The sequence below is a fragment of the Mauremys mutica genome, chromosome 19 (assembly GCF_020497125.1).
Source record: "Mauremys mutica isolate MM-2020 ecotype Southern chromosome 19, ASM2049712v1, whole genome shotgun sequence".
NCBI lineage: Eukaryota > Metazoa > Chordata > Testudines > Geoemydidae > Mauremys > Mauremys mutica.
Window position 1 is genome coordinate 22,270,339 of NC_059090.1, and position 26,208 is coordinate 22,296,546.

Below are 26,208 nucleotides of genomic sequence, written 5' to 3' on the forward strand. Positions count from 1 at the left end.
TCATTGAATTGAAATTGTGAAAGGCACCAAAAAAAAAAAAAAAAAAAAGGGGTCGTGAACCAGAACTGGCTACTAGATCTTATGCAGCAGGAATCCAATGGCTCCAAATACCCTGGAGCCAGCAGTTTATGTCCATTACCCCACTCCAATACCAGGCAGTAGCCTTGCTGGACTGGCTGTATATCCCCTGGGTCCCAGAGTACTGTATTGAGGCTGAGAATTCTATCCCACCAGTTGATGTTTGACTGCAATTTTCCATCTTCACAGCTTTTTTATACAGGCTTCATTCCCTTTCTGAAGAGTAGGGTCAGAAACTATAGAGATAAACGTTATCTTATCTGACATAGTATTGCAAATCCAGGATAATCTTACCTTCGAAGGGCAAGTATTATAGCTTCTAGCTTCTATTTCAGTGTACTCAAAATGTGTGAAGTATTGACTTTCCTTATTTTCCCTGTTTTCACCTGATGAAAGCAAATAATATCTGGTGATGTAGCTATTTAGGAATGGGTCTGCGTATGACCATCATCTGTTTGCTTCTTCTCTGATTGAGAGACTAAAGAGAAATGCAGCCTCATTGCTTCTCTAGATCCTCTGGCTACTGACCAACAGCAGGAGGTGTATTGGCAACTTCAGAAGGAATTAGGCCAAAATCTGCTCTCAGTTATGTGACTGCCACTCCCTGTGTTGGCCCACTGCCTACTCCGCTATTGGTCACAATATTAAAAAAACAAGAGGGGAAACTAGGGAGAGGGAAGGATTGGTTAACCCACAACTCTTTAACCATGTAACTGGCAGTCTTTAAGATGTGTTTTGATATCTTCTTAAAAGAGATGCTCTAGCTCAAACTGAAATTATGGGCTTGATGCAAAAATTACTGACTGGGCTCTGTGGCCTGTGTTATGTAGCAGACTAGGTGATCGTAATGGTGCTGCTGGCCTTAAAAATCTATGAAAACAGGTACCTGGCGACTTGCAAAGACATGCTGGTGAATAGACACATAGTGGCTGAGTACTTACTGACTTACCTGTAGGTTGGTACTGACATATGGGTTAAGTGAGTCAGGGAGAGTAGTGGGAGCTCAGCATTTCTGAATATCAGACCCGTAGACATGAAACCATTTCCTGAATGGGTTAGGATCAGGCAGAAGTCCTGGGTGGTACCCCCCCTTTGATACTCAGCTAACATCTTTTTCATGGAGTTACCCAGGAAGGGATGCCGAGCTCATGCTCAGAGATGGACTCTAGAACTGGGCAGTAGCTGCAGCTGGACTCTGGGACAAGACAGAGCAATCCAGTAAGGCAACAGCATCTCAACAGAAAGGTAAATAAACAAGAGAGAAATGTTACCATTGTCTGTACATCAGTGTGAGCAGTTTAAGAGAAAGCATTGATGAGCTGGAATGCCTGTGATGGGGACAGGAGTTTGACAGTAACTGGACTTTCTCAAACACAGTGGAATGAGATTTGTGGCTCCTAGTTCTGTGCTATACAGAAAAGATGAATTAGTTCAAGCATGTGGGGGGAGTAGGCTGTTCCATTGATTCACCCAAACTCCTGCTGCCACTGGGGATGGGACGCGGTGGCCCAAGGGTGCTCCAGCCACACCGGCTGCTGCAGAAGTCACAGAGGTGCCAGAAAATCACAGAATCTATGACTTCTGTGATCTCTGTGACAGACTTGCAGCCTTATTTATTATTTGATTTACCATAATGCCTAGGAGCCCTAGTCATGAACCAGACCCCTTTGTGCTAGGGGCTGTACAAAACAGAACTAAAAGACAGTCCTTCCTCCAAAGAGCTTATGGTCTAAGTTCATATTAGCTGCTCAGTGGCTCACTCAAATGAGCCATGTTTATAGAGAGCAGTTTATACTGTCTCTTCTGAGGATAATATCAGAACAGTGGGTTGATCTTAAGTCACCATGTAGGTTGCGATATCTAGACAACAGCATGCTGCGTAACTCTGAGGCTATGTCTATATTTAAAATGCTACAGGAGCACAGCTGCAGTGCTTTAGTGTAGACATTCACTATAGCAATGGGAGGGGTTCTTCCATCACATTAGTTAATCCACCTCCCCAAGAGGCAGTAGCTAGGTCAATGGAAGAATTCTTCTGTCAGATTAGCACCTTCCACACCATGGGTTAGATCAGCTTAACTACATCATCCATGGGTGTGGATTTTTCAGTGCAGACCAGCCCTAAATTACTTTTAGTTCCAGCCTTTCATTTACCTGCAGTACTGTTCAGAAGTTTACTTAAATAAGACCCACTGTTTTAATAATTAACTTTGGAACTTTTGCCAATTTCATTCTCAATTTATTGCTAATTGAGAGATTTCAGATGTAATGAATTTGATTGATTAAAGTTCAACAGCTGTAAACAAAAATGGGTAACGTATCAGATGGGAGAAAAATAAGTGACTGGTGGCATTTCAGAATGTTAGAGCTGTATAGAATTACAGCTGAATTGCACAATAATTAATTGATTCAAGATAACTCCTGTTACATGATTATGTCCCACATGGTCTTGTCCATGTAACTTGCTCTCTCTCTCTTGTCACTTAATATCAAGCAGTAGGGGTTCAGGTGTACACATAAACTGACTCTAATGGGAAATTCTGGCTCCTTTTGTGTCTCAACTGCCACGTAAAGCAAAATGATGATATTCTTATTTATTATTTGTATTACAGTAGCATCTACAGGCTCCTACTGAGATTGAGCACATAGTAAGAGACAGTGTTTGCCCCAGAGCATTTGCAGTCTAAATAATTGTTTGGCTTAAGACAGTTTAATAGGAATACATTTGTCTATAAAGCATTTAAAAATATTGCAGGCTTTCCTCTCCCAACAGCAGTGCAATATTCTATAGCAATGGTCCAGAACTGGATAGCAGGAGGTTAAAGGGGTACCGCGCATTAGTGTACAATCCTGTGGTTATTCTGATTAGAGAGACATTTTGTAGTTCCTTTAACAAGCAAAAAAGTGTTTTCTTCTGAAAATGAGAGGTTTCTAAACCATTCTTCTTTGTTCCTTTGACCTGAGGGTTTTTTTAAGTTTACAATATCCCTCACTTTGCTTCCAGAAAGGGCACTTACAGAGTAGCCCCAGTGATGAGTAACTTCCTTGTTCACGTCTGAAAGTCCATAGTACCTGACAGGTCCCATTTAGTGACCTGACCCATTTGTTTTCCAGTGCTGTGTATATGAATGACATTATACAGATAGAGGCTTGTGTGCTGGAGGTGTACATCTAAATCATCACAATTATGATGGCCAAACTTCTCCGTGTTGTAAGAGCTTGCTCACAAGAACATACCCTTCTTAATGCAGTGTGGTTCATGGAGTTCCAAAGCATGGTCCCCTGTTGCCTTTTTCTTCAGTGCCTAGGTGCAATCTGCAGATAACCTACTGGTCTGAGCATGCTGTGCTCTGTCATGATCCAAGCAGCAAGGCAGATGGAGTACTGCTTGTGTGGACCTGTCCTGTTCTCTGTCATGGCTGCAGCTTCATCTCATAGATGAGGGTAGCTTCATCTCAGACAAGCTGCACCCCTCAGGCTTCTTGCAAATGGCCAATGTGGCCCATGGTGGATGAAGTTTGGGTGCCTGTAATTCATATAAATGTCAATGGGAATGACCTGGGTCTGCGAATGGGAGAATAGGCTCCTTTGTAAGATGGTACAAATGGTTGCGGTGTGTACTGTTTGTTTGTAGGAAGCTGCTGTTTAGGGTTATTGCTGATAAGTAGGCTGCTGTTAGGTTTTTGTCTGATGCTTTAGTTTTGGACTCATCTTTATCCTTTACCCAGTGCTGTCAATTTTCTCTCTCACAGGCTTGTTCCAGCTTGCCAGAGATGGTCAATGTCCTGTCAGAGAAAGGTGCCAACCCAAGGTAAGTTACTGCAAGCCTGGCTCAACTGCTGGGATTTCACAACTTGCGGTTTTCTATATGGAAGCCTCTTGGTGGGGGAGAGGTCTGTTTTAACCAATGCTGTGGTTGCCTGCAGATCTTGGTTAAAAATCTGGCAAAATGGTACAATCAGCAACTTTAATCAGTCTTTCTAGGAGCTGCATGTTTGCCTGGCTCTGCACTCTTAGCATCCTTGGGATTGTTCACAGCTTCTGGAAAATAATTCCAGGATTCCTTTTTGAGAAGATCCTTTGTTTTCATGGTGCACTCTGAACAGCATTCGTGTTATGTATGCCAGGACTGACAAAGAGCTCTTTGGTCATCTAGACCAAGTCCAGTCCCTGTGTAGAGAAGGATTTGCCTTTACACTATCCCTCCAAGCATTCTAATTTCCTTCTGAGTGCTTCACTTCAATGGGAGCTAGAGACCTAAATACCTATGAGTATCTGGAACCCATGTTTTAATGCACTGAGATGGATCTTCAAAAGAAGGATGGAGGATGTAATCTTTGTGAAAAATCCCCCTGACTAAAGTCCATTTCCTAGAGGAGCTATGGTTTAAATTAGCACATTCTGATCGGCATTTTTCTCAATGTTTTTCAGATTCTGTAACCAGTTTGAGAACATATAAAATATTTGCCAGCACTAAACTGGGTTCACAAACCATCGCCCAGTTAGATTAACATAAGAAAGATTAAGTATAATGAGACAGATCTCAGATGGTGTAAGTTGGCTTAGCTCCATCCAGGTCAAGTGTTTCAGTAAGACCTTTGGTGTAACTCAAAGTGTGCTTTGATTTCAGGGGGGTTATGATAAATTACACCAGCTGAGGACCTGGCCCAGTGCTTCATTCAGGAATTATTTGGATTGAATTTGACATACATGCGTAGGTAAATGTGGGCATATGGATGTGTGTGTGTGTATACAGATATATATTTGTGTGTGTGTGCACATGCATAATATCACAAATACATATCCAGACTATGCTTGGAGTAACATTATCTTTTGCTTTGTTGTAAGGGTTAGCTAGCATGGCCATAATATTGTAGAAGGTCTCCAATTAAGCAAAAGGCTTGTAATAACCAGAGTCCCCCAAAATGAAGCAAAGCAAAAAAAAAAAGCTAATGATCTAATGGTGGCATTCAAAGAGGGTATGCACCCAACTGCCCCTTGCACTTGTTACCTCATTGCTCTTTGTTCCCTACCTGTATTCACTAAGGAGAAGGGAAACACAGCTTTGGGTGCAGTTGGCATTCATTATAATAAGTCACTGCAATAGAAATAATTTTTCCTTCTAAAGCTTTTAAAGAGATTTAAAAAAATCAAATTTCATAATAATCTGTGCACCTCCAGAAAGGCTTAGCAATTGCCATTCTAGCTACTTATTATCAGCAGATTTGGAATTACTAATAATGGGGTCGGAGCCATTTAATTGTGTGAATACCTATAAACGCACTTACCCTCTGACTTCTTCATTTATGTGTTCTGACATCAAAGGCTGTAGACAGAAGGTCATGGAAGAGAACGTCAATGATCTTCTTGTCAGGAAAAACCATAATGACATGACATAGAAAGGAGACTCCTTCGAGAGGCAGGGGTAGCATTTTCAAATGTGACTGAGGAGCCTAAGGCCTATTTTCAAAAGTTATCTTAGGCACTTTGGGCCAGATTTTCAAAGGTTTTTAGGTGGCTAAAGATGCAGATAGGTGTCTAGTGGTATTTGGGAGCTAGACACCTGGGTGCTTTTGAAAATTCCTACTTGCATTTTAGATGTCTAAATACCTTTAAAAAGCAGACCCTTATTCAATGGGACTTAGCAGCCTAAGTCACTTAAGCATTTTGGAAAATGTTACACTAGTCCTTGCAATGTTCTCGAGCCACTAGATGTAATGAAGGTTATTGGTGGAACACTTTAATAGCAGCCTGTTATCGCATCTATTTAACGTTGTTGAATTTCTCACTATTCATATTGTGCATCTTTTGCTTTCTGTTATCATCTCAGCCTGTATGGCCCCAGTGTTTATGTGCCACAGAATCTTTTACAGGGTTTGTTTCACCTTTATTGCAAAATCAATCTAAGGCCTTTCCTGATTGCCTCAGCTATAAATAAAATACAAATCTGCTGGGCTTCAGATCCCTTGTTTTTGCCATATTGATCTTGTCCTTTGTCTTAGTAAGTGTGGCATTTTTCATGTGAAATAAAACTCCAGTTGTGGTCACTGGAGGTTACACGCTGCTGTCTGTTGGGGCCCTTTGCTAATTGCTGATTTGCTAATTGACCGCCCATGACAAGGAGACGGTGGTGTTTTAATGTTTGGATGTTTATTAGCCCAATCTACTTGAACACACCTGTTAAATTTTCATTGTTTCACAGCCTGTCTTGAAGTTACACAAAAGGATCAACCAACACAAATCCTACTGTGTCTATACCAGGGGTTGGCAACCTTTCAGAAGTGGTGTGCCGAGTCTTCACTTATTCACTTTAACTTAAGGTTTTGCGTGCCGGTAATACATTGTAACGTTTTTTAGAAGGTATCTCTCTATAAGTCTATATTATATAACTAAACTATTGTTGTACGTAAAGTAAACAAGGTTTTCAAAATGTTTAAGAAGCTTAATTTAAAATTAAATTAAAATGCTGATCTTACGCCGCCGGCCCACTCAGCCTGCTGCCAGCCTGGGGTTCTGTTCACCTAGTTCGGCAGCAGGCTGAGCGGGGCCTGCGGGACCCCGGCTGGCAAGGGGCAGGTAGCCAGGACCCCAGACCGGCTGTGGGCTGACCAGGGCCAGTGGCCGGGACCCCAAACCAGGTGTGCAGGTGGGAATGTGTGTGTGGGGGGGTGTAGGAGCTCCCGTTTAGTGCTCAGGGTGGGGGAGGGGATTGGGGGGTGCAAGAGTCAGGGCATGTGTGGGGACTGCAGGAGTCAGAATGGGAGCTGGAAGTGTGTGAGGGGGTGCAGGAGTCAGGGTGTGGGATGGCTGGGTATTTGTGGAGGGAGCAGAAGTCAGGGCTGGGGTTGTGAGGGGTGCAAGGATCAGGGCAGAGGGATGGGTGTGTGTGAGGGGGTGCAGGGGTCAGGGAAGAGGGCTGTGGGGGGGCTGCAGGGGTCAGGGCAACGGGCTGTGTGTGTGTGTGTGTGGGTTCAGGGGTCAGGGCAACGGGCTGTGTGTGTGTGTGTGTGGGTTCAGGGGTCAGGGCAACGGGCTGTGTGTGTGTGTGGGGGGGTTCAGGGGTCAGAGCAGAGGGATGTGTGGGGGGGCGGTCAGGGGTCAGGGCAGAGGGCTGGGTCTGTGGGGGGAGCGGTCAGGGCAGAGGGCTGGGTCTGTGGGGGGGCGGTCAGGGGTCAGGGCAGAGGGCTGGGTCTGTGGGGGGGGCAGTCAGGGGTCAGGGCAGAGGGCTGGGGTGCTCGGCTTGTGGGGGTGCTCCCAGCCCCCTGCCATGAGCAGCTCACCGCAGGGGGCTGGAGGGGATATGCCTGATTCCACCCCTTTCTCTAGTGCCCTGTCCGTCCCCACCTCTTCTCTTCCTCCTCCCCGGAGCAGCAAGTGCGCTGCGGCTCCGCTCCCCCTCCCCCTCGCAAGGGCGATCAGCTGGAAGGAGAGGAGGCGGCGCAGGAAGGCAGCACGCTGGGGGAAGAAGCGGGGGAGGGGGAGCTTGGGTGTCAGGAGGACCAAGCTTCTGCCTCCTGCCCCCACAGGAGAGAGCGGTGGGCGGGGGGGCTGAGTGGGACTGGGACCCCAGCAGGTGGCAGGTAGCAGTGTGCCGTTAAAAATCGGCTTGCGTGCCTTCGGTTGCCGACCCCTGGTCTATACAGTAATGTGTATTGACAATGTGCAGGGCTCTCTCCTGTTCTGCTCTTTGCAGTGAAATATGTATTTAAACGAAATGAAGCTTATGCTTTTCCTAATGGGATTACTACTGAAGAAGTGCTCCTTTGGTCTTTAGTGCTGGTAGTTTAATTATTCCTTAGCCTAGTAAAAGGTCCCCCATTATCATGCTTTAGCACTTCCCCTGGGGGGTAAGGAACTAGGAATGGGGGCTGTCCCATTGGGAATGTGAACTGTTCTCTCTGATGTTTACTCTCTAATATGGTTGCTTTCCTGCCATTGAAGGGAATGTGTTTTACCTTTTATCTAAGTTTGCAGTGACAGGGCAGGGTCCAGTGAATACTGTTGGGAGCTCTAAGAAGAAATATTTTATTACTTTCTGGTGTATATTTGGGCTGTTAGAAAATAGCCAGCCTCTTTGCTCCTCTTTGTGTCTGTGCCAAATGAAACTGAGACGAATGTGTGGCGCTGGCAGCTGCCATTCCTCCATGCAGGAAGTTAAGCATCTGCACTGTTTATGATGGGGTCACCTTATTTCCGCATCCCTCCAAGGCTGATGAGATGCCTTTGGGGGCACCAAGCATAGCAGGAGAGGTTTCCTGCATCCCTGACGGGTTGCGATTGCAGTACATCATTTTCAGCAGGCAGTCCCGGAACTAATTGGGGAAAGCACATGTGTTACAGGAAAATTTACGAGATAAGAGAAGAAGGCAAACTACTAAACCAGGTTTTGCTTTACCCAGATGCTGTAACCTGTGAGTTGGTGGTGCTCCTGTGGTATGCAGCCTGGATGCTTTTGGCACACAAACATAAGAACTGCTGTATTGGCTTAGACCAATGGCCCATTTAGCCCAGTATTCTGTATCCGACAGTGGCCAGTATCAGAGCTTCAGGGGGGATGTACAGAACAGGGCAATGCTGCAGAGATCCACCCCTGTCTTCCCTGAGCATGGGGTTGTGTGTCCCTGCCCATCCTGGCTAATAGCCATTGATGGATCTATCCTCCATGAATTTATCTAGTTCTTTCTTGAACCCAGCTGTATTTTTGGCCATCATGACATCCCATGGTAGTGTGTCCCACAGGTTAATTGTGCATTGTGTGAAAAAATACTTCCTCTTGTTTGTACATAATTTCATCAGGTGACACCTGTTTTTTTAATTGTGGGAAAGGGTAAATAATAGTTCTCTATTCACTTTTTCCACACCATTCATGATTTTATAATATGCATTACACTGTAGGTAGTAAACGTCCAAGGCAGGGGCTATGTGGCCAATACCGGGCCCAGCATGGAATGCAAATAATAATGTTGCGGTCAGACTGGTTAGTGCCTGACCCTGCTCTTTGCAGGCACTGGCAATTGATTGATAAACATCTGTCTGTTTGTTGTGCAAGCTCAGTCAGGCAATTCATGATCCAAAATTAAATCAATCGCCCCCACAAAATTGTGGGTATGCAAAAGGATCTCTCGTTAGAGCTCCATCTCAATTTTATACCTTAGCCTTGTCTGTTGTAAAGATGCAATCAGTGGGATCTAGCATTTGACAAGAACCTCAATAGGAGAGATATGCTATGCTATATTAGAATGCCCCATTACTGCTATTCCACTTCATTCCTATAAGCCCCTAGCTCTGTGAAGGCTTGTTTTCAATTGCTCTCTGATGATCTTCATGCTCTCACCTGTTTGTTCATGAAGATGTAGATAATCGGGTTGTAAACTGTGGCTGTTTTGGAGAAGTATGAAGGCAGTGATGCTAGAGTTGGTTGGATGGGGATGTCTTTATTTGTGGCAACCACCATGGCAAAGGTGGAATAGGGCAGCCAGCAGATAAGAAAGGCCATCACCATAGCAATCACCATTCGTGTCACCTCCCTCTCCGCTCGCTGAGTCGTCTCAGATTCTTTTTGTTGTGCTGCAACCTACAGGCAATGTAAGGGAAACAGGCTGCTATTTAATATTTCACCGCCTCATTCTATAGAAAATACTGATGTCCTATAAAATGGTCTAGGCTGAGGGAAAATTTGCCGGACAAATGGGCGTGGCACACTTGTTAGCCACATTATCTTCCCTTCCTGTTCAGTTGCCTGTTTGTAGTGGTGAGATCAACCTATGTTGGCATCACCCAAACAGCCATGAAAAATTACACTGAAAACCTGTGCCTGCAATGGTGTCAGCAGTGCATGTGACTGTTCAGACTGAAATGTCTTTGTACTTACAGTTCGTAGTGTCATCAGCAGATTTGTATAGGAGAAGAGGATCAGACTGAGAGGAATAATGAAACAGGTAACGAATAAAGTCAGGATGTAGCTGTTGTTGTTGCTGCCTCCGGTGTACCAGTTGGGACCACAGGAGGTTCTCAGACCTAGAACAATGAGATTTTAAACAATGCTAGGACAATCCTAGAGCATGAGCAGGGACTTCAGTGGGAAAGGCACAAAGAACAAATACCACCTACTGTTCTTGCTGAATTGTGCCTGTTTTCCTAAAGCAGCTCTCCAAATTCCAGCCAAATCACACGAACAACACTGGCATCAGCCATGATGATTTCTGGCTGGCAGCGCCATCATTATTAATTTACAAACAAACCACAATGAGTTAGCATAATAAAACTAAAGTAAACTTCTAAATAAACAAGTTTTTAATAGGCTTGTTCTGCGCTTTAGCCATTTTGCTGAGCTACTCTGTGTGCAGTGACTGTAGTCAGTGACAGCGCTCTGCTGCTCCACTGTCCATCAGATGTTGTGTTAAGCATATGCATAATAAGAAAATAGATGTTCTGCAGATTATTGTAATGAGCAGCTAACTTTTAAAGAGTGACATGTGGGAGGAAACCCTGTCATTAATGAGAAAACAAGGAGTGTTAGCACTTGGAGAACAAAGACAGCCACACAGTCAAATACAATGGTAAAATAATTGTGGTCTCTCCTCAAATATGTCATACTTAAAAAAAAAAAATTCCACCAATGACTGAAGAAAAAACTGTGCCCATCAGCCATTGCTGAAGCTACAGACTTGAATGCTTTCTTTGAAGAATGAGACACTCATACCTTCCGGCACATAGCTGCTCCAGCCTAACATTGGTGGGGTTGTCCAGAGAAGTGACCAAATCCAGGTGAATGCACAGCCCATCACTGCATGTTTGCGGTGAAATCGGAAATCTCCCATGGGTTTGCAGATGACGATATACCTTTCAAAGGCCAGGATCGCCAAGGACCAAAGCCCCACAATGCCTGAGAGAGATCACTAATGGTTAGTATGTGTGGAATATGATTTCAAATTGCTGTGCTATTAAATAATCTAGCAGCTTTCTGTGCTTAACTGCTAGATCTGAAGTGCCAGGTTTTCCTGAGCTATACTACTTTGTCCATGTAAGGACTGCTCCATAGAATGAGCTATATTCCAAGCAGCTGTCTTGCAGAGACAGAGATTTCAAGCAAGCAGGTAAAACCGGCAGGGAAAAAAGCTTTCACAATAGCATCCTTTTTTGATTAACATAAGAACGGCTGTACTGGGTCAGACCAAAGGTCCATCTAGCCCAGTGTCCCGTCTTCCAACAGTGCCCAATGCCAGGTGCCCCAGAGGGAATGAACAGAACAGGTAATCATCAAGTGATCCATCCTCTGTTGCCCATTGCCAGCTTCTGGCAAACAGAGGCTAGGGACACCATCCCTGCCCAGCCTGGCTAATAGCCATTGATGGACCGATTCTACATGAATTTATCTAGTTTAACTAGATTATTATTCTTATTTATTTTATGATTGCATCCAGGAGCCCCAGCCTTTCTTGTTTATTTAACTGTCTATTAATGAATCTGGGGCTGTCAGAAAGGATACACTGTATTTCCTAGGCCAGGGGTCGGCAACCTACGGCATGCGTGCCAAAGGTGGGACGCGAATCTGAGCCAATTTTTGATGACACACTCAGCCCGCCGCCGCTCTGGGGTTCCGGCTGCCGGCCCCTTGCCAGCCGGGGTCCTGTGCCCGCTGCCGGCCTGGGTGAAGGAGCCCCAAGTGGGCAGCGGGCTGAGACCCCCATCTGGCAGGAGCTGGCAGCTGGAACCCCAGAGTGGCGAGGGGCTGAGACGCTCAGTCGCTGCTCCGGGGTTCCGGCTGCTTGCCCCTTGCCAGCTGGGGTCCCTGCTGCAGCCCCACTCAGCTTGCTTCCAGTTGGAGTTCCAGTGCAGGCCCCCTGCCAGACAAGGTCCAGGCCGCCGGCCCTGCTCAGCCCTACCAGCCGCCAGCTCCACGCACCTCAGCTGCCCATCTGGGGTTCCAGCCGCTGACCTCCTGCCAGCCAGTTAACAACTGATCACTCAGAAGCCTGTGTGCAGCTTGAAGTATCCAAATACATGCCAGACATTGGAAAACTCAGCAAGGAAAAGCATCACACTAAACTAGTAAGCTCTGCATTTTAATTTAGTTTTAAATAAAGCTTCTGAAACATTTTGAAAACCTTGTTTACTTTACATATAACAGTAGTTTGGTTATATAATATATAGACTTATAGAGAGAGCCTCTAAAAAATGTTAAAATATATTACTGACACACGAAGCCTTAAATTAGAGTGTATAAATGAAGACTCGGCACACCACTTCTGAAAGGTTGTCGACCCCTTTTCTAAGGCAGTTTTCACGTTTCTCAATGGCGTTTAGCTAAGATGCCTCAACAGATATCAATACCACGTATGGCATTGGTCACTGTCGGTAGACAAGATGCTGGGCTGGATGGACATTTGGTCTGACCCAGTATGGCCAGTCTTATGTTCTTATGCATGGTACTCTGTTTGCTTTGCCAGCTGCAGGAGTGTCTGAAATGCAATTTCTCCACTGGAGTGTTTCCACCATGACACTGGAATTTGTGCATCATGTTCCTGAAGCTCATAGAAGTATTTTTTTAAATGGATATAAAAGATCTGCAGAGTGGAATGACATCAGGGCAAATGCCATGCACCCCATTTCAGTGCCCCTGCCCCACACAGAGACACCTCTGCTAGCCACTGATTGTTCACAACAAAATGTACAAGAGCTTGTTTCTTCATTTTTGTACCAATACCATCACCAAAAAACTGACCATTCAGCCTTGTTAGCCCATGAACATCCAACCTAGCAGCTTAGGCAGCAGTAAGTGATGCAATCACGACATATGGCATTATGATAAATTACATGTGATATAAAAATGTTCTATTTCTTCCTTTCCTGTTTTAAGCACATCCCAAGACCAAACCTGAGGATCGGCTCAGCCAGTGTGTTCTGAACTCCCCAGGTGAGTAAGCACCTACTCTCTCATTCCATGCCTGTGAGCATATGGAAAATAACAAATTCAGCATCATGAGTAACGCCCTGTCTTTGTTCTATGGTTTGAGAAGAGGCAAGGAGACATTTGATGGCCAAGGACAGCTAATGAGTCATACTTGCTACTATAGTCTCTAGTCTTAGACCAGCTTTAGATCAAGTGCAGTTGCACTAGCAGAAGACAGAGAAAGAGCCTACCCAGCTGATTTCTGTAAACATCCTTACCTGTTAAAGAGACCATGAAGCCTTCAAATTTGCACACCCTTTTGCCGAGCACAAAGAAGCCATTGATATTATTTGAGAAACTGATAGTGCTTCCAAAGAACGTCACCAGCAGATCAGCCACAGCCAGATTCACCAGGATGTAGTTCAGTGGGGATCTGAGTTTCTTGTACCTGATGGAAACCACAATGACCAAACCATTCACAAACGAGGCAGAAAACACTACGATGCCCATGAGCACAGCCACCGATGTGTAGGTGCTTCTGGGAGCTAGGTGAGGCCACTGTGGCCCATCAAAGGCGCTGGGAGTTCCATGTTGCACAGGAGCCTGCGAAGTGTTTGAAACCTGCATTTCTCTTCAAGGGAATGAAAAACATACACCTGCAGACAGGTGACCTATCTGAAAGGGCAACGGACCCTCTTTATAAAGCCAGGGGCTTAAGGACCCCAAAGAGGATCTGTAGATTAAAAAGGCTTAAGGTGTTTTAATACAGAGTTTTTATAATCAGCTCTTCACTCATAAGGGGATAGAGAGTCACTCACAATCTGACGGGTGAAAGCGACATCATTTAAATGAGTAGATTTTGATTGTGCTTTTTTCTAGTAATGTAGTTAAATGGCTGTCGACACATTTTTATAAACACAGCCTTTTTAGAGCCTAATCCCCACCAATGTTGTATTTGAGTTTCCTGGAATATAAATTATCACAATCTCTTGTGTGCTCATGGTTGTTATTGTATTTAACTTGCATTTCAATCAATGGGCTTTGAAATACATGAATTCTGGTAATATTATTATTGATTAGTCTGTATTGACACTAGCACCTAGAGGTGGGGCCCCATGGAGCTGGGTGCAATACAGACCTATCAAAGAGCGGACCAGCCCCCAAAGAGTCTAATCAACGTATAAGACTAGAGCCAACAGGTGGATAAAACAACAGTTGTGGGGACGCACTAGGAAACAGTGAGCTTATACCATTTAGCATTAAGGGTCCCTCTAGGGGGTGTAGGGAGCAGAAAAGTCCTAGATGTTGTAAGTCTGTGACTAAATACGCTTGGGCTCTAATGAGAGAGACAGTGGAGCTTAACATGCTTGCCAGGAAATATGGTCTTGCTGACTGTGTACCAGTGGTGTTAGGTTAGGTTGGCTCACCTGGGTGACTCTGCACAGAACACACGGACATCAGAAGGTCAGTGTTTCCTAAACGAGAGCACATCATCTTTTAGTATATTGACCTGCAATGGGCCCAAATGAGATTCTGTGGTTTTGACGCAGAGAGGTGCGCTGGCAGGCCTGTACTGCAGCAGGGTAATTGTGATTCCAAAGCGAAAATCATGTTCTCCATTTCCTACCACTTGCCACCCCGTCCTAAAATCAGAGGCCATGACTGCAATTGGCTCTATTGATGCCAGGAAGCCCCAAATATGTGCTAACACTGGGGTGAATTCTTTAACGGGGCCACAGTGGAAAGAAGCTCTTGGGCTCTTCTCTGGCTGAAAGGTCAGGCACAGAGAGCAGTTTATGTCCTCATAAGAATGGCCAAAATTGTAAACCAGGGCAGGGCTGGCAGCATAGATTGGTAATGAACTAACTGAGCACCCAAGGCTGTTCCATATAGTGTGTGCCATTGCTTACGTAGACTCCTTTTGTGTTTGTAATAGAGTTTTTGAGAACAGCTCCTGCTGAGGGGTTTGCAGCTAAATCAAACAACCTTGGTATGTTTTGGATTGGAGTGGTCCTAACCTAGTGAGATGAGTGTTAATAAGAGGCATGTGTGTGAGAGTCCAGCCAAAGCAGGCCTGCTCACGCTCATAGACTACGGTGAGTAGGGACCATCATGATTAGCTAGCCCTCCTGTACACTCCAGGCCTCAGAACCTCACCCACGCACACCTGTAATAGACATCTAACCTCTGGCTGAGTTACTGTAGTCCTCAAGTGCTTGCCAGAAAAGACAATCTTGCTGACCGTGTATTTGTCTTGTAATACCAGTGTAGCTATAAGATTAAGGCGAGAGATAAATGAGGTTGGTTAAAGCAGGCTAAATCAGTTTTGCTATTCAGGACGCTGCAGATAGTGAAACACACACAAACCCTTTCATACTTGGTCTCGGTGGACCCAGTGCTCAGACTTGGGGCCTAGTTACGTTTCTAAATGGCCACTAGCCCTCTGTTTGCAAATATAGATGTCTAACTTTACTTTTAGATGTTTCTCTGAGGCTCAGCCCTGTAGTGTTTGTCCATCTCACACCTCTTAATGATCTTAGCCTCCTAGCCTTCCTGTGACGAAAGGTACAGTTGTCTCCATTTTACAGTGGGGGGTGGGGGGTAACTGAGACACTGTGCTTAAGTGATGTGGCCAAGATCACACAGGAATGATTGTGACAGAACCAGGCATCCAATCCACCTCTGCTACGTCTCAGTCCAGTGCCTTAATTAGACCATCTTCGCCTTTGTAGCTCAATGTACAGCTTCCTTTGAAGCCTTTCATTTTTTTCCTGGCCGTATGTTAACAAACAGCAAGGAAAGAACAGAGCAGCGGGCCCAGTTCTGCACCCAAAGCTACCAAATGATATAAATGGGAATTTTAGGTGGGTAAGGTTGCAGCAGGATTGGGTCTTCAATGTTTTTAATAGAGGACACAGGTTAGAACTGAATTGAAAATAAATATATGAAATGCCTTACCTAGACTCACAGTACTACAAATCTAGGAAGCTGTTCTAATGATCTGATTAAAGTGAGATTTAGTGTCTAAACCTGCTGGGGAGGAAAGGCGGCAGAGAGCAGAATACAAACTAAATGCAGTTTGGCAGTGTTAGTTGGTAGATTTAGGGTGAGGTTTTCAAAAGTGCCTAAGGAGCAACGTCGTCACTGATTTTGAATGGGATTTGTGCACCTAAGTCCCTTAGGTACTATTGAAAACATCCTCCTTAGCGTTTGTTACTGTACGGTGAAAATATCAATGTGCATGTGAAAAGCTATCTGCAGCGTTAATGCTCCCAGCCTCCTATGCCGGATTGTTCTCTGCTATTACTGCTTGTCTAAACATTTCAAGTGATGGGGCGTCTCCCATTTGCCTTTGGAGAGTATTGCACAGTCAATGAGATCTTGATGTTAGAGTGTTTTTTCTGATATTGAGTCTAAATGTTCTGTTCCTTGTCTTTGTCCCCTTGTAGTGATAGCTCCCTGGCGTGCAAACCAGTCGTTGCATGGAGTCACAGCAATGCTCTTAATCTTTTGGGACAAACTTTCAAACCCTGTATTTGAAATCACTCCCCCCCCCCCCTCTCCCCACACACACACACGGTGCATCTACTGACTTTCTTCTGCAAACAGTCTTGAAAAATCTATGTCTGGGTGGTGTGCCTGCAAATTATTTAGTGCCAGAGGCTGGTTTGACCTGGCTCTTCTGTAGTGCTCGTTATCCACTGATCTCAAACGGTGGTCAGTATCATTAGCCTTACTTTACAGATGGGGAGCCTCAGGCACAGCTAGGGGAACTGACTTTCTCAATATCAGCCTGTAGGCCGGTAGCAGAGAGAGAAATAGAACGTATGGCCCTTGATTCCCATTCCAGTGCTTTATCCACTAGGCAACAATGTCTCTAACTGCGTTAGCTGTAATGGAGGTAGGAAGCGTCTATTTTTTGAGTCTCTATCTGTTCACAAATCAACCTATTTTACATACCGGAAAGGTCACCTCCTGCCTGTCTTACACACTCAAATTCTTTGGTGGGGTTGATTAGGCAGGGAGTGCAGTACCGTGTACTTAGATTGTTTTCTTTTTGGGATGGGGACCATCTTTTTGTTCTGTGTTGGTATAGTGCTTAGCACTGTGGGGTCCAGGACTGGGGCTCCTATGTGCTACCACAGTATAATTTTTTATTATTATTAATTAAGCATTTTAAAACACAGTACAATGTTCTGTATGCCTGGGAGCCAGATCCCCAGCAGGTGTAAATAGGTACAGTACAACTAGCTTGAGTGCAGCTACTTTGATTTACACCAGCTGAGGATCTGGTAGATGACATTGTGATCATGCGATGGAATTATATATAATCTGATATTTTAAGGGGACTTTATCAGATTATTTATGACATTTAATATGTAGCATCTTATTCACCAGCATTGCGGGTATGACACTATATTTTCAGTGGCTCTGATATACAGCAGGTATTGCTGGTCCTGGGCAGGTATGTTCTGAACTGAAAATATTAATTCTCATGTGTGAATGAGCAAATATGAAAAAGGAATAGGTTTGGGAAATTTGGTATTTGGGCGCATTGCCCAAAATGCACTGTAGGAGGGGAGATCTTGATTTTAATAGTATATGCCAAAGCTAATGCATAAGCAGCCTTTATTTTTATTTTGTTAAAAAGACAAGTCAAACCTAGTACATTAAATACAATACATGCTCTTCCCTGCTTCATAAATTCAGTCCAAAAATAATATTTAACCTTTGATGTTACAACCAAATATTGATACAAACACAGAGGATTGCAATAAAAACACCAGCCAACCAGTTTTACTATGCAAGTCAAGACCTAAGCATCTCCTCTATTCCCAGGAGGAACATGGAGGTCACAGAGAATAAGGGGCAGGAGTATTAGACACAAGTAAGAAAATTACAAAAACAATCTTCTCCTGGTGTATGTGGTAAATTTGCCCCAGGGTACTAGCTGGAGAACTCTAGTACATGAAGCTTTCCTTAGACCAAGACAGGCTTTGGGTGGGGCGGATGGGAGGGGAAACAAGGTTTGGAGCACTATTAATGCCTATTCAGTCTGTCAGTTTTTAAAACATACTTACTGCAAAATCCAGTAAATAGCTGCATTATGGAGCTGACTGTTGAATAGCTGAGAATCTGCTGTGGCTGGCTGGAAAATCACTACTAACTGTTAGAAACTGCAATGCATTTGGGGCAGCTGTGTAAACATAGACACTGACTTTTTTGTTGTCATTTAGCTCATTTTAAGCAATATCAAGAAAAACCCTAATGCTCGGTTATTTCTTTCTCTATAGAGTACGTGAATACAGGAAGCAGTTAACAGTGCTGTGCATCGCCACAAACTTCTGATTTGCAACTGGAGCTGTTTTTTGTAAGAACACAATCATGCACTTTGCAACAAACAAGAGGACAGCTAGCCAAGATGAGGTAAGTGTCCAACTCTAGTATACATTTAGTTGCATATCCTATATTAGGCTAGGCAGTTGATAAGTTGGTCCCATGTACACTGATGGGAAAACACATGCAGTTTGATATTCAGTAACAAAGAAGGACTCATGAGAAGGGACTCTTGGGAATATTCAGTAGGAGGTTTGACATTCAAAGTTCCTGCCTTCATTTGAGATCTTGAATAGAAAAGGCTAGTATTGTTAAAGAGCCAGTGCTCCCTAAGCTAGATGCCACCCTTTTAAAATACGCTCTTCACCTCTGGTACCAATTTAACTACTCAGCGTCTTGAACTCTGAAGATAAACTCTTGGCAAATAAAGTTAAATCTTCCAAATCTACATAACTCAGCTCAAAGTGGAATTCCACAGGTAGCTGTAATCTCATCTTTTGTACAAAATGACTTTAGAAATATTTCTTTGCTCATTTATGTAGCTTTTATTTGAACAAGAAATTCACAAATTTGTCACTGCATTCCTTGACGCATATTGGAAATATTATTTATCAATCATCTTAAGAGCCACAGAGTATGTTGTACCATTTGGTTAAAAAAAAACAACAACCCATGCACTGAAGCACTCTCAGAGCAGCCATATTCCTTTTAAAATGCCTCCCTGGTAATGTTACCAAATAACTCCTTTTAGTGACACTAGTGGAAACCTCTGAACCCCACTCTGGGTTCTTTCACCACAATTGTAGTGCTTTAATTTTTCAAAGTGATGTACAAACCTCACAATGCCCCAGTGAGGTAGATAAATATCCCCATTTTACAGACGGGGAAGCAGAGGCAGAGCAGCTAAGTGACTTTGCCCAAGGCCATACAGCAAGCCACCGGCAGAGCTTAGATTAAAATGCAGATGTTCCTGTCTCCAACTCCAAAAATTAATCCACTGGCTAGCTCTACTCTTGGTTTTAATTTTGCACCTTTGATTTTCCCCACTAGGAAATGCCTCTTTGTTGCTTAGTTCATCTACTCCTGCTGCATATCCCCCAGGTGGATTCATAACTCTTTTTGAACCCAGCAGGTACTTGTAATGTCACAGAGAATATTTACTCTGAGTTTCTGTCGGGGTCAGTATGTTTTGTAAAACAATCCTAAGGAAGCAAAACAATAGGCATTTTTAGTGATGCACTTGTAACATTCCAGCATTGTCCCATTACAAATTGGAAGCCAGATCCTGCTCTTCTGACTCCTGTAGGATTCCTCACATGAGCAAAACAAGCAGGGTTTGGCCCTTGGTTTTACAACTGGCAAAAGAAACATTTTTTTCTAGGTAGAATCAGCTGCCGCTGAGCAATTTTTGCCCCTGAAGTGCTCTGAAAAGTTAAGGCCATAAAAAAAGTGCATAAAATCCTAAATGATTCGTCTAGCGCCTGTGAAAATTGACACACCCTCAAAGGAGGTGAAAGTCTGTGTCATGTTCGTTGTCATTCCAGTATCTGAGTTTGAAATGCGGCATGGTGGACTGAGCATGCGATTACTGTACAAATAGGGGGAGTCTCAGAAGCTGAACCTTTACAATTCACCTTTTTTTCCTTTTTATTTTGGGTTCTATTTATAAATATTAACAAATCCAACAATAAGTACACGTAGATAATACTGAAATACAAAATTCTTGTAGGATGCAGTTAAGGACAATTACTGCAGCCTTCACGTTGTAGCAAAACATTGGTATCAAACATTTAACAAGTTCTTGCATGACAACAACCATCTTGCATGCAATTTATATATACAGCCCAGTTAAAAAAGACAAATACAAAATGAAAAAATGCACACGTTATGTCCCACTCCACATTAGGCATAAACTAATGTTATGGCAAAATATATGCTTAAACAAATGGTACTTTTAAAATAACTGACAAAAAGGGAGAGTCCCTATTATTCCTGGCCATTCTAAGAGCCTCCTTATCAGAGCCCTTGAACACATGCAGCTCCCATGGACTCCAGTAAGAGCTGTGGGGGCTCAGCACTTCTGAAATCAAGCCCTAGCTATCCTGCTATATTTTAAAAAGTGCTGGAAAAGTATCATACATGGGCAAGAGAGAATTGGTGAGATCATCTAACTTGACACACTGTTGGCATTCAAATAAAATTCATGCATATCTGCGTAATTCACTACAAATATTACATTGTTAAAAAGACCCTACGAAGGTTTTCCCATATCTAACAAGGTGTACTATTATTATAACTTTGAAAAATCAATGTAGGTCTAAAGAGATCTGATTGATCCCCAAAAGTGGTCTTCAGCCCAAAAATACATGTTTATGAACTACTACATAGTAAAGACTTGATGTAACTATGGACCTTTTCAATAATGCATGGATTAAAGGCTTCTATAAATTCTGCCAACATGCAGCATTTTGCAGTTAGTTTAGCTCATTTGTGACTTCTTGTGTTTGCAGAAAAACTTGTGAACTGTCTTGGACATGATAGGAAAATAGAACAATGTGGTTAATGAAAGAAAGAGAAGAAACTTTGATCCAGTGTATGGTGTGACTGGCAGAGTAGAGAAGTTTGGTTTGGGAGCTGTGTGTTTGGTAGAGGGGGAGATTCTAGAACTAGCTTTTTATTCAATTGGCTCCTTCTCAATAGCGCAGACTTGCAGTTGTCCCTTGCACATTCCACCAGGGATTGTTTGTTCTCCCACAAACCTACCAATGATGTCAGTGGGGCAAAAATCAGGGCCTAAGTCTTTGGACAGTGAGTGAAGCCAGCCCGATGCAAAGAACAGATTTGTAGAGAGGAAGGGCTAATTGGCCTACCTGGGGAGTTAGGAGTTACATACACTGTTAAGAAGGCTGAATAAAGGAAGAGACAAAGCCAAATTCTCTGTCCCTTACACGTGTGTAATGCCCACTGGAGTCCATGAAGGTTGTTGTGCATGTAACCAAAGGCAGAATTTGACCCATGGCACTTACTGTAGCATCAAGTCTGCCGCCTCTTGCCCTTCTAGCTAGTGGCAACTCTTCGGGGGTTCTGTTCATTCTCACTAACCGGAATGAAATGTCTGCACTAACAGTAAAATCTGAAGGTAAGTTTCAGTGAAAAATAATCCTGTTCAAACCAGCTGTGTAGTTGACAGGAAGAAAGGCAGATTCATGGTTTCCTAAAAATAGCAGCTGCATGGAAGTACTAGTGTGAAGTCCCACTGTCTGTAATAGAGCAAGAGTAAGTGCTAGAATGGAATTGTCTGTTGATTTTCTGATCTTTCTTAAATATCAAAACTTCTTTTAGCAAATGTGAAGCCTTGTATTATTCCTAGTGAGGCTGCAAGTGCCTACTGTTCCCAGGTCAACTTATACAAGGAAGCTATTGCCTTATATAGCTGCACAGCCCTTTTAGCATACTGGTATACTTCATCAGACAGAACAAGCATTACATTTCTGAAAGAAAAGCAAACAGTCCTTATAGATTATTGGAGAAGATGATCATTCCAAAAGGTGGTGTTTAAGTGCATAAAGACTGTGCAGGCCCAAACTACAGAAATTGACAACCAGAAATGTGGCACAGTCCCCTTAGTAAAATAGTTCCATGTTTAATAATGCTTTTTGCTCATAGTAGCTACACAAACAAAAAGTGATCCATTCATTTTGCAAGGCAGCAAGAAGATAATTCAGTATATCAAATAGTTAGCAAATAAGTCACAATTCTAGTGCATGCAGGCCTGTTTTCTCTTAAGAGTGTGTGTGTGTGTGTGTGTGTGTGTGTGTGTGTGTGTGTGTGTGTGTGTGTGTGTGTGAGAGAGAGAGAGAGAGAGAGAGAGAGAGACAGACACACACACACCTAGGAGAAAACCCGATCGCACCCACTGAACAGAGAAAATCAATTGTGTCTTGTTCAGTGGTATTTCCCTGCAGCCTGACCATCAGCTGGAATTTACCAAGCCACTCTTTCTTGCTGACTTAGTAACCCTTTTAATGTAGTAAGTAAACTAGAAGTCCAAAGGCATGAACTGTTCCTGGTTCTGGTTGAGAGAGAGAGATGGGCTATCTTCGGGGCCCCGGGCCTGTCTTTAGGGTCAATCGCTGAGGATAGCCCCTGGCAGCTCGTTCGTTAGTGTGTGCCAGCGCTCTATTTTCTTGTCCTTGTTTTTCAGGCAATCAAACCAGTGTTTCAGCCGCTCACCTTTGGCGTTAATTCCTAACACTACTCCACCTTAGCACAGAGAGAGAGAGAGAGAGAGAGAGAGTCAGTCAGTTCATTCCACAGAGGTAAGCCAAGCTGTGCCAGTAAAGACAGACAGAGAAGTCTGTAAAAGCAGCAAAGAGTCCTGTGGCACTGTATAGACTAACAGACGTATTGGAGCATGAGCTTTCGTGGGATGCATGCAGAGAAGTCTGTTACTGACACTTGTTCAGCTATCTAGCGAGATGTATGCAGTGTGACATTGCAAAGCTTTCCATGCTCCTTGGTAGCTATTGGAAACAGCTGTTTAGAGGGGCAAGTGACAAGGGAGTCCTCACTCTCTTACACAGGTACATTTTCTTCCTTTTAGCATGGGTGGGTGGCGGCTACTAGTGAGCACGATCACTGGGTAGATGAAAGCTTCCTGGCTAGATTATCCCGGCCCCACTCACTTAGAGCTGGGCATGGAGGAAGGAGTACATCTTTCCAGCACTGCTAACAGGTGTGGCTCTGTCCCATGCTGCCTTTATGGTGCTGCCCCCCTCCTCTGAGTGTAATACTCTTGACAATGTGTAATTACAAGTGAATTTGTTGCCCTCTTGATTTAACAGATCCCTTAGTGTGTGGGGAGGGATGGGGCTAGGATCTGGCCAAGAAAAGGAAAGTCAGTTAAATCACATGCCAAAGTATTCTATGCTCAGAGGAGCAAACATGGAAGCTGGAACAGCCTATCCTTTTTTAAGGATGGCCCAGAGTGGGACTGTAAATGCCCCTCTGATTCCAAAGGCATAAGGAGGTAATGAACTCTCCTGGCCCGTAAATCATTAAGGCCACAAACAAAATGACCCCTAAATACTGCAAAGGTGCTTTGAAGCCTTTGCATTCGACAAAGACATATTAAGCCTCCACTTTCACTAGTCTCTGGCTTTCAGAAGAAAACGCTTTGAAAATCAAGGTGGAGTGAGACAGGCTCGTCCTACAGGAGAGTGGGAAGCCAGAGCTGAGTGTACCTGAATGCGTAGTGCGTGGGAATTACACCCGCCTGCCACACAAGTTCACTGGGGCATTTTTAACCTAGTCCCATTTCAAAGCAAGGTAGCAAAGTGCACAACAGAATTTGTGTGCGTGGCAGCAGGGTCCATGTGGGCAGGCTAGTGCGTGCTAGATTTCTACCTCCGCTTGCCGCAAGCTAAGTGGTCATATAGACAAGCTCTTAGTTGATTAATGTGAAAGGGCACATGCCCAAAGCAGCTTTAAACTTACTTCAAGTGTATCTTACTTACCAATAAAATCATTTGATTTTCCAATATCATAATCCCACACAGTGACTTCTAAGGTCTTCTTTGCCAGGTCACCATGCTTTATTTCATAACAAAATTCCTGTTGGGGAGAAGAAACCGAATTCAGGAGGCAGCATGTCATCCCCAAAACTCTAGCTATGCTAATGCTAGCACAGTGCAGTGTGGTTTTATAGAGCATCCTCAGTGCAAGGATCAAAATGTTTCACAGAAAATGCTTGTAAGCTACAGCAACAAGGAAGATTTGAAGGTGCTATTGAATAGGACTGACTGAGTGGCTTGCAGAGCATGTCAGCTGGGTGGAACAGAGGAGCAGTTGGCTCTGAGGAGCTAGTGCAGAAAGACTTACTGGGATCACTGCATATGCCCCTTGCTGTCATTTGTTTTCTGGGCCAGGGAAATTCTCATTTAACAATGACGAAACATATGCAAAGGGAGGTGAATCATGAGCCAATGCTTATGCTCTGTGTAGCAGGTGATGGAGGAGGAGAGGGCTTTAATTGTATATGATTGACACCCTTTTCAGGTGGTCCTACCATGGAGAGACCTAGCAAGTGGTGTACAGCAAGGTTTCTTTTTCGCCTGTATTAACAGAAGTAGGTGAATGAGGCAGGATTTCCCAGTGGTTAGTGCACAAGCCTGGAACTTGGAAGACTGGAGCTCAATTCCCTGCTCTACTATTGCCTTCCTGCATGATCGTGGACAAGTCCCTTAAGCCCTGACCTGCTGTTAGACACCTAAATAACACTGAGGCTCTGGGCCTCAGTTTCCAGGATGTAAAATGAAGATTAGTAGCACATCTCTACCTCACAGAAGTGAGGAGGATCAGTCCCTTAAAGGTGGTCAGGTGTTTGGATGTGATGGAGGTGAGGCCATAGAAGTACCAAAGCAGATAAAGCAAAAGCCGTGCACCCGGCTGCACTAGCATGAGCCAGGCTAGATAACCACCCAGCTCATGTGAAAATTACAACTGCACAAACCAGACTTGTGTCCACTTCCATAACTGAGATGGGGATAAGGTGCCTCTACACCTGACCCACTGGGGGCAGGGGGGCAGATGCAAAGATCCCAGCCAGGAGTGCTAGAGGAAGGGTGTTTCTTCACTGCTCAGCTTGCAATAGAAGTATTTAGAAAGGCAAGCAGAGACAGAATATGATTGGATGTCCCGCAGCAGGGGAAATTGATGCGATTTATAGGCCTATCGTCTTGATGTATGAGGTGCTCATCAAAGAGAGCAGCATTTTAGCAGCTATCAAATACAGTGTGGTGCAAAAGTACCTCATTGAATTCAGGGTTTAGTGTTTTCTTTTTCACTGCTGTCTTGTGCTTTGATTTCTTGTCCTCATCTGGTTTCAAGTAGCTGTAATTATAATAAAGAACTTGGTCAGAACACAGCACCATCTAGCTGACCGTCAGCATTTCTTTTTTACAAGTTTGACCTAACTTGTTCCCGCAGTCAGTGGAGTTGTATTCCCAGCTCTGCCGGTGACTCGCTCTGCGACCACAGGTGAACTACTGGCCTGCCTTGAGCTAGGGCTTCCTATTTTGTAAGCCGGAGGGTCTTATTTCTTACTTACCCTGGTTAAAGTTCTTTGAGTGAAAATCACTGTAGCAGTGGAAAGTAGCATATTGGCCTCTGGCATTAAAAAGAGGCACTGCTTGAACTCACGCTGAGCAGCTGTTCATAACCCCATGACCCAAGCCCGACCCCAGATGTACAGTACCTTCCCTCTTAACTTGTGTAAATTGGATTTTAAACATTAACTTTAATAAAATCTGTTCTACACCTTGTCATAGTGCAATGGTTATACCACACTCCAGTCCCTAGAGGCCACTAGAACTGCGTGCACTGCACAAGTGTGCGCTGAATAATTCCTGCCCCCAGAAATGCTGCCTTAAATCCCAGTTAGCCGCGCATCAAAGACTCGAAAGTAGAGTACCAGTCCACATCCAGTGGCACAAATCTAGATCCTTGCTGAAATACAAAGAACATTTGTGGAAGAGAGAGAAGACATCAGTACTGCCACCCCCAAGCATTCAAAAATCTTGAGTTGGGTTCCTAGGTCCCAGTTCAGTGCAATGTCCACTAGGTCATGATGCCTTTTAAAGAAATAGTAACTTTAAAAAAACCCACGTTTCTGCCTGAACTGTTTTTTACCCACTAATGTTACAAGTATCACCTCAACTCACTTTTAAATCAGGGCTTTGGTGCTGAGCTCCGGCTCCGCTCAGGCTCCAGGCAAAAACCTGCAGCTCCACTGCTCCCGGAGCTGCTCCACGCTCCAGCTCCGGGTTCCGCTCCAAAGCCCTGTTTTAAATAGGGTAGCAGGAACAAATATGCTGGACAGTACTTTGCGTGTAGCCAGTTTG

General features: G+C 44.1%; 2 protein-coding genes and 1 long non-coding RNA gene across 6 annotated transcripts in view; 1 reads left to right on the forward strand and 2 right to left on the reverse strand.

Moving 5' to 3' along the window:
- The first annotated feature begins 356 nt into the window (after nucleotides 1-356).
- LOC123353028 lies at nucleotides 357-25,561 on the forward strand. 3 transcript variants are annotated; one of them, XR_006574356.1, is made up of 8 exons: nucleotides 357-1,323; nucleotides 1,531-1,533; nucleotides 3,831-3,889; nucleotides 9,952-10,016; nucleotides 12,938-12,994; nucleotides 18,265-18,397; nucleotides 22,512-22,626; nucleotides 24,365-25,561. It is a non-coding gene; the product is annotated as an uncharacterized LOC123353028 (long non-coding RNA). The 3 variants fall into 3 exon arrangements; XR_006574355.1 differs by lacking the exon at nucleotides 9,952-10,016 and having other exon boundaries at nucleotides 22,512-25,561; XR_006574357.1 differs by lacking the exons at nucleotides 357-1,323; nucleotides 1,531-1,533; nucleotides 3,831-3,889; nucleotides 9,952-10,016 and adding an exon at nucleotides 10,490-10,982 and having other exon boundaries at nucleotides 22,512-25,561.
- LOC123353025 (pinopsin-like) lies at nucleotides 8,029-13,597 on the reverse strand. Its single transcript, XM_044993723.1, has 5 exons — nucleotides 13,249-13,597; nucleotides 10,781-10,963; nucleotides 9,950-10,095; nucleotides 9,413-9,652; nucleotides 8,029-8,390 (listed from the first exon to the last, which is right to left on the reverse strand). The coding sequence occupies exons 1-5, from the start codon at nucleotides 13,595-13,597 to the stop codon at nucleotides 8,250-8,252; spliced, it is 1,059 nt and encodes a 352-aa protein (XP_044849658.1). The 3' UTR covers nucleotides 8,029-8,249.
- Nucleotides 17,643-26,208, reverse strand: part of DOC2B (double C2 domain beta) — a 130,760-nt gene continuing 122,194 nt past the window's right edge. For both annotated transcript variants that reach the window (XM_044993720.1, XM_044993721.1), the window contains 3 exons: nucleotides 25,117-25,198; nucleotides 23,824-23,920; nucleotides 17,643-22,570 (listed from right to left, as the gene is read on the reverse strand). In XM_044993720.1, the coding sequence (XP_044849655.1) occupies nucleotides 22,434-22,570; nucleotides 23,824-23,920; nucleotides 25,117-25,198 (316 nt within the window). In that variant the 3' untranslated portion in view covers nucleotides 17,643-22,433. The remainder of the gene's footprint in view (nucleotides 22,571-23,823; nucleotides 23,921-25,116; nucleotides 25,199-26,208) is intronic.

Excerpts from the sequence above, each read along its gene's own strand:
- LOC123353025 (XM_044993723.1), bottom strand. The coding sequence starts at position 13,597 with ATGCAGGTTTCAAACACTTCGCAGGCTCCTGTGCAACATGGAACTCCC. Across the intron at positions 10,964-13,248 it reads CTTCATGGTCTCTTTAACAG|GCATTGTGGGGCTTTGGTCC; the intron begins GTAAGGATGTTT and ends GATCTCTCTCAG. Across the intron at positions 8,391-9,412 it reads ACATCTTCATGAACAAACAG|TTCCGGGACTGCCTGCTGAA; the intron begins GTGAGAGCATGA and ends TTCCCCAATTAG.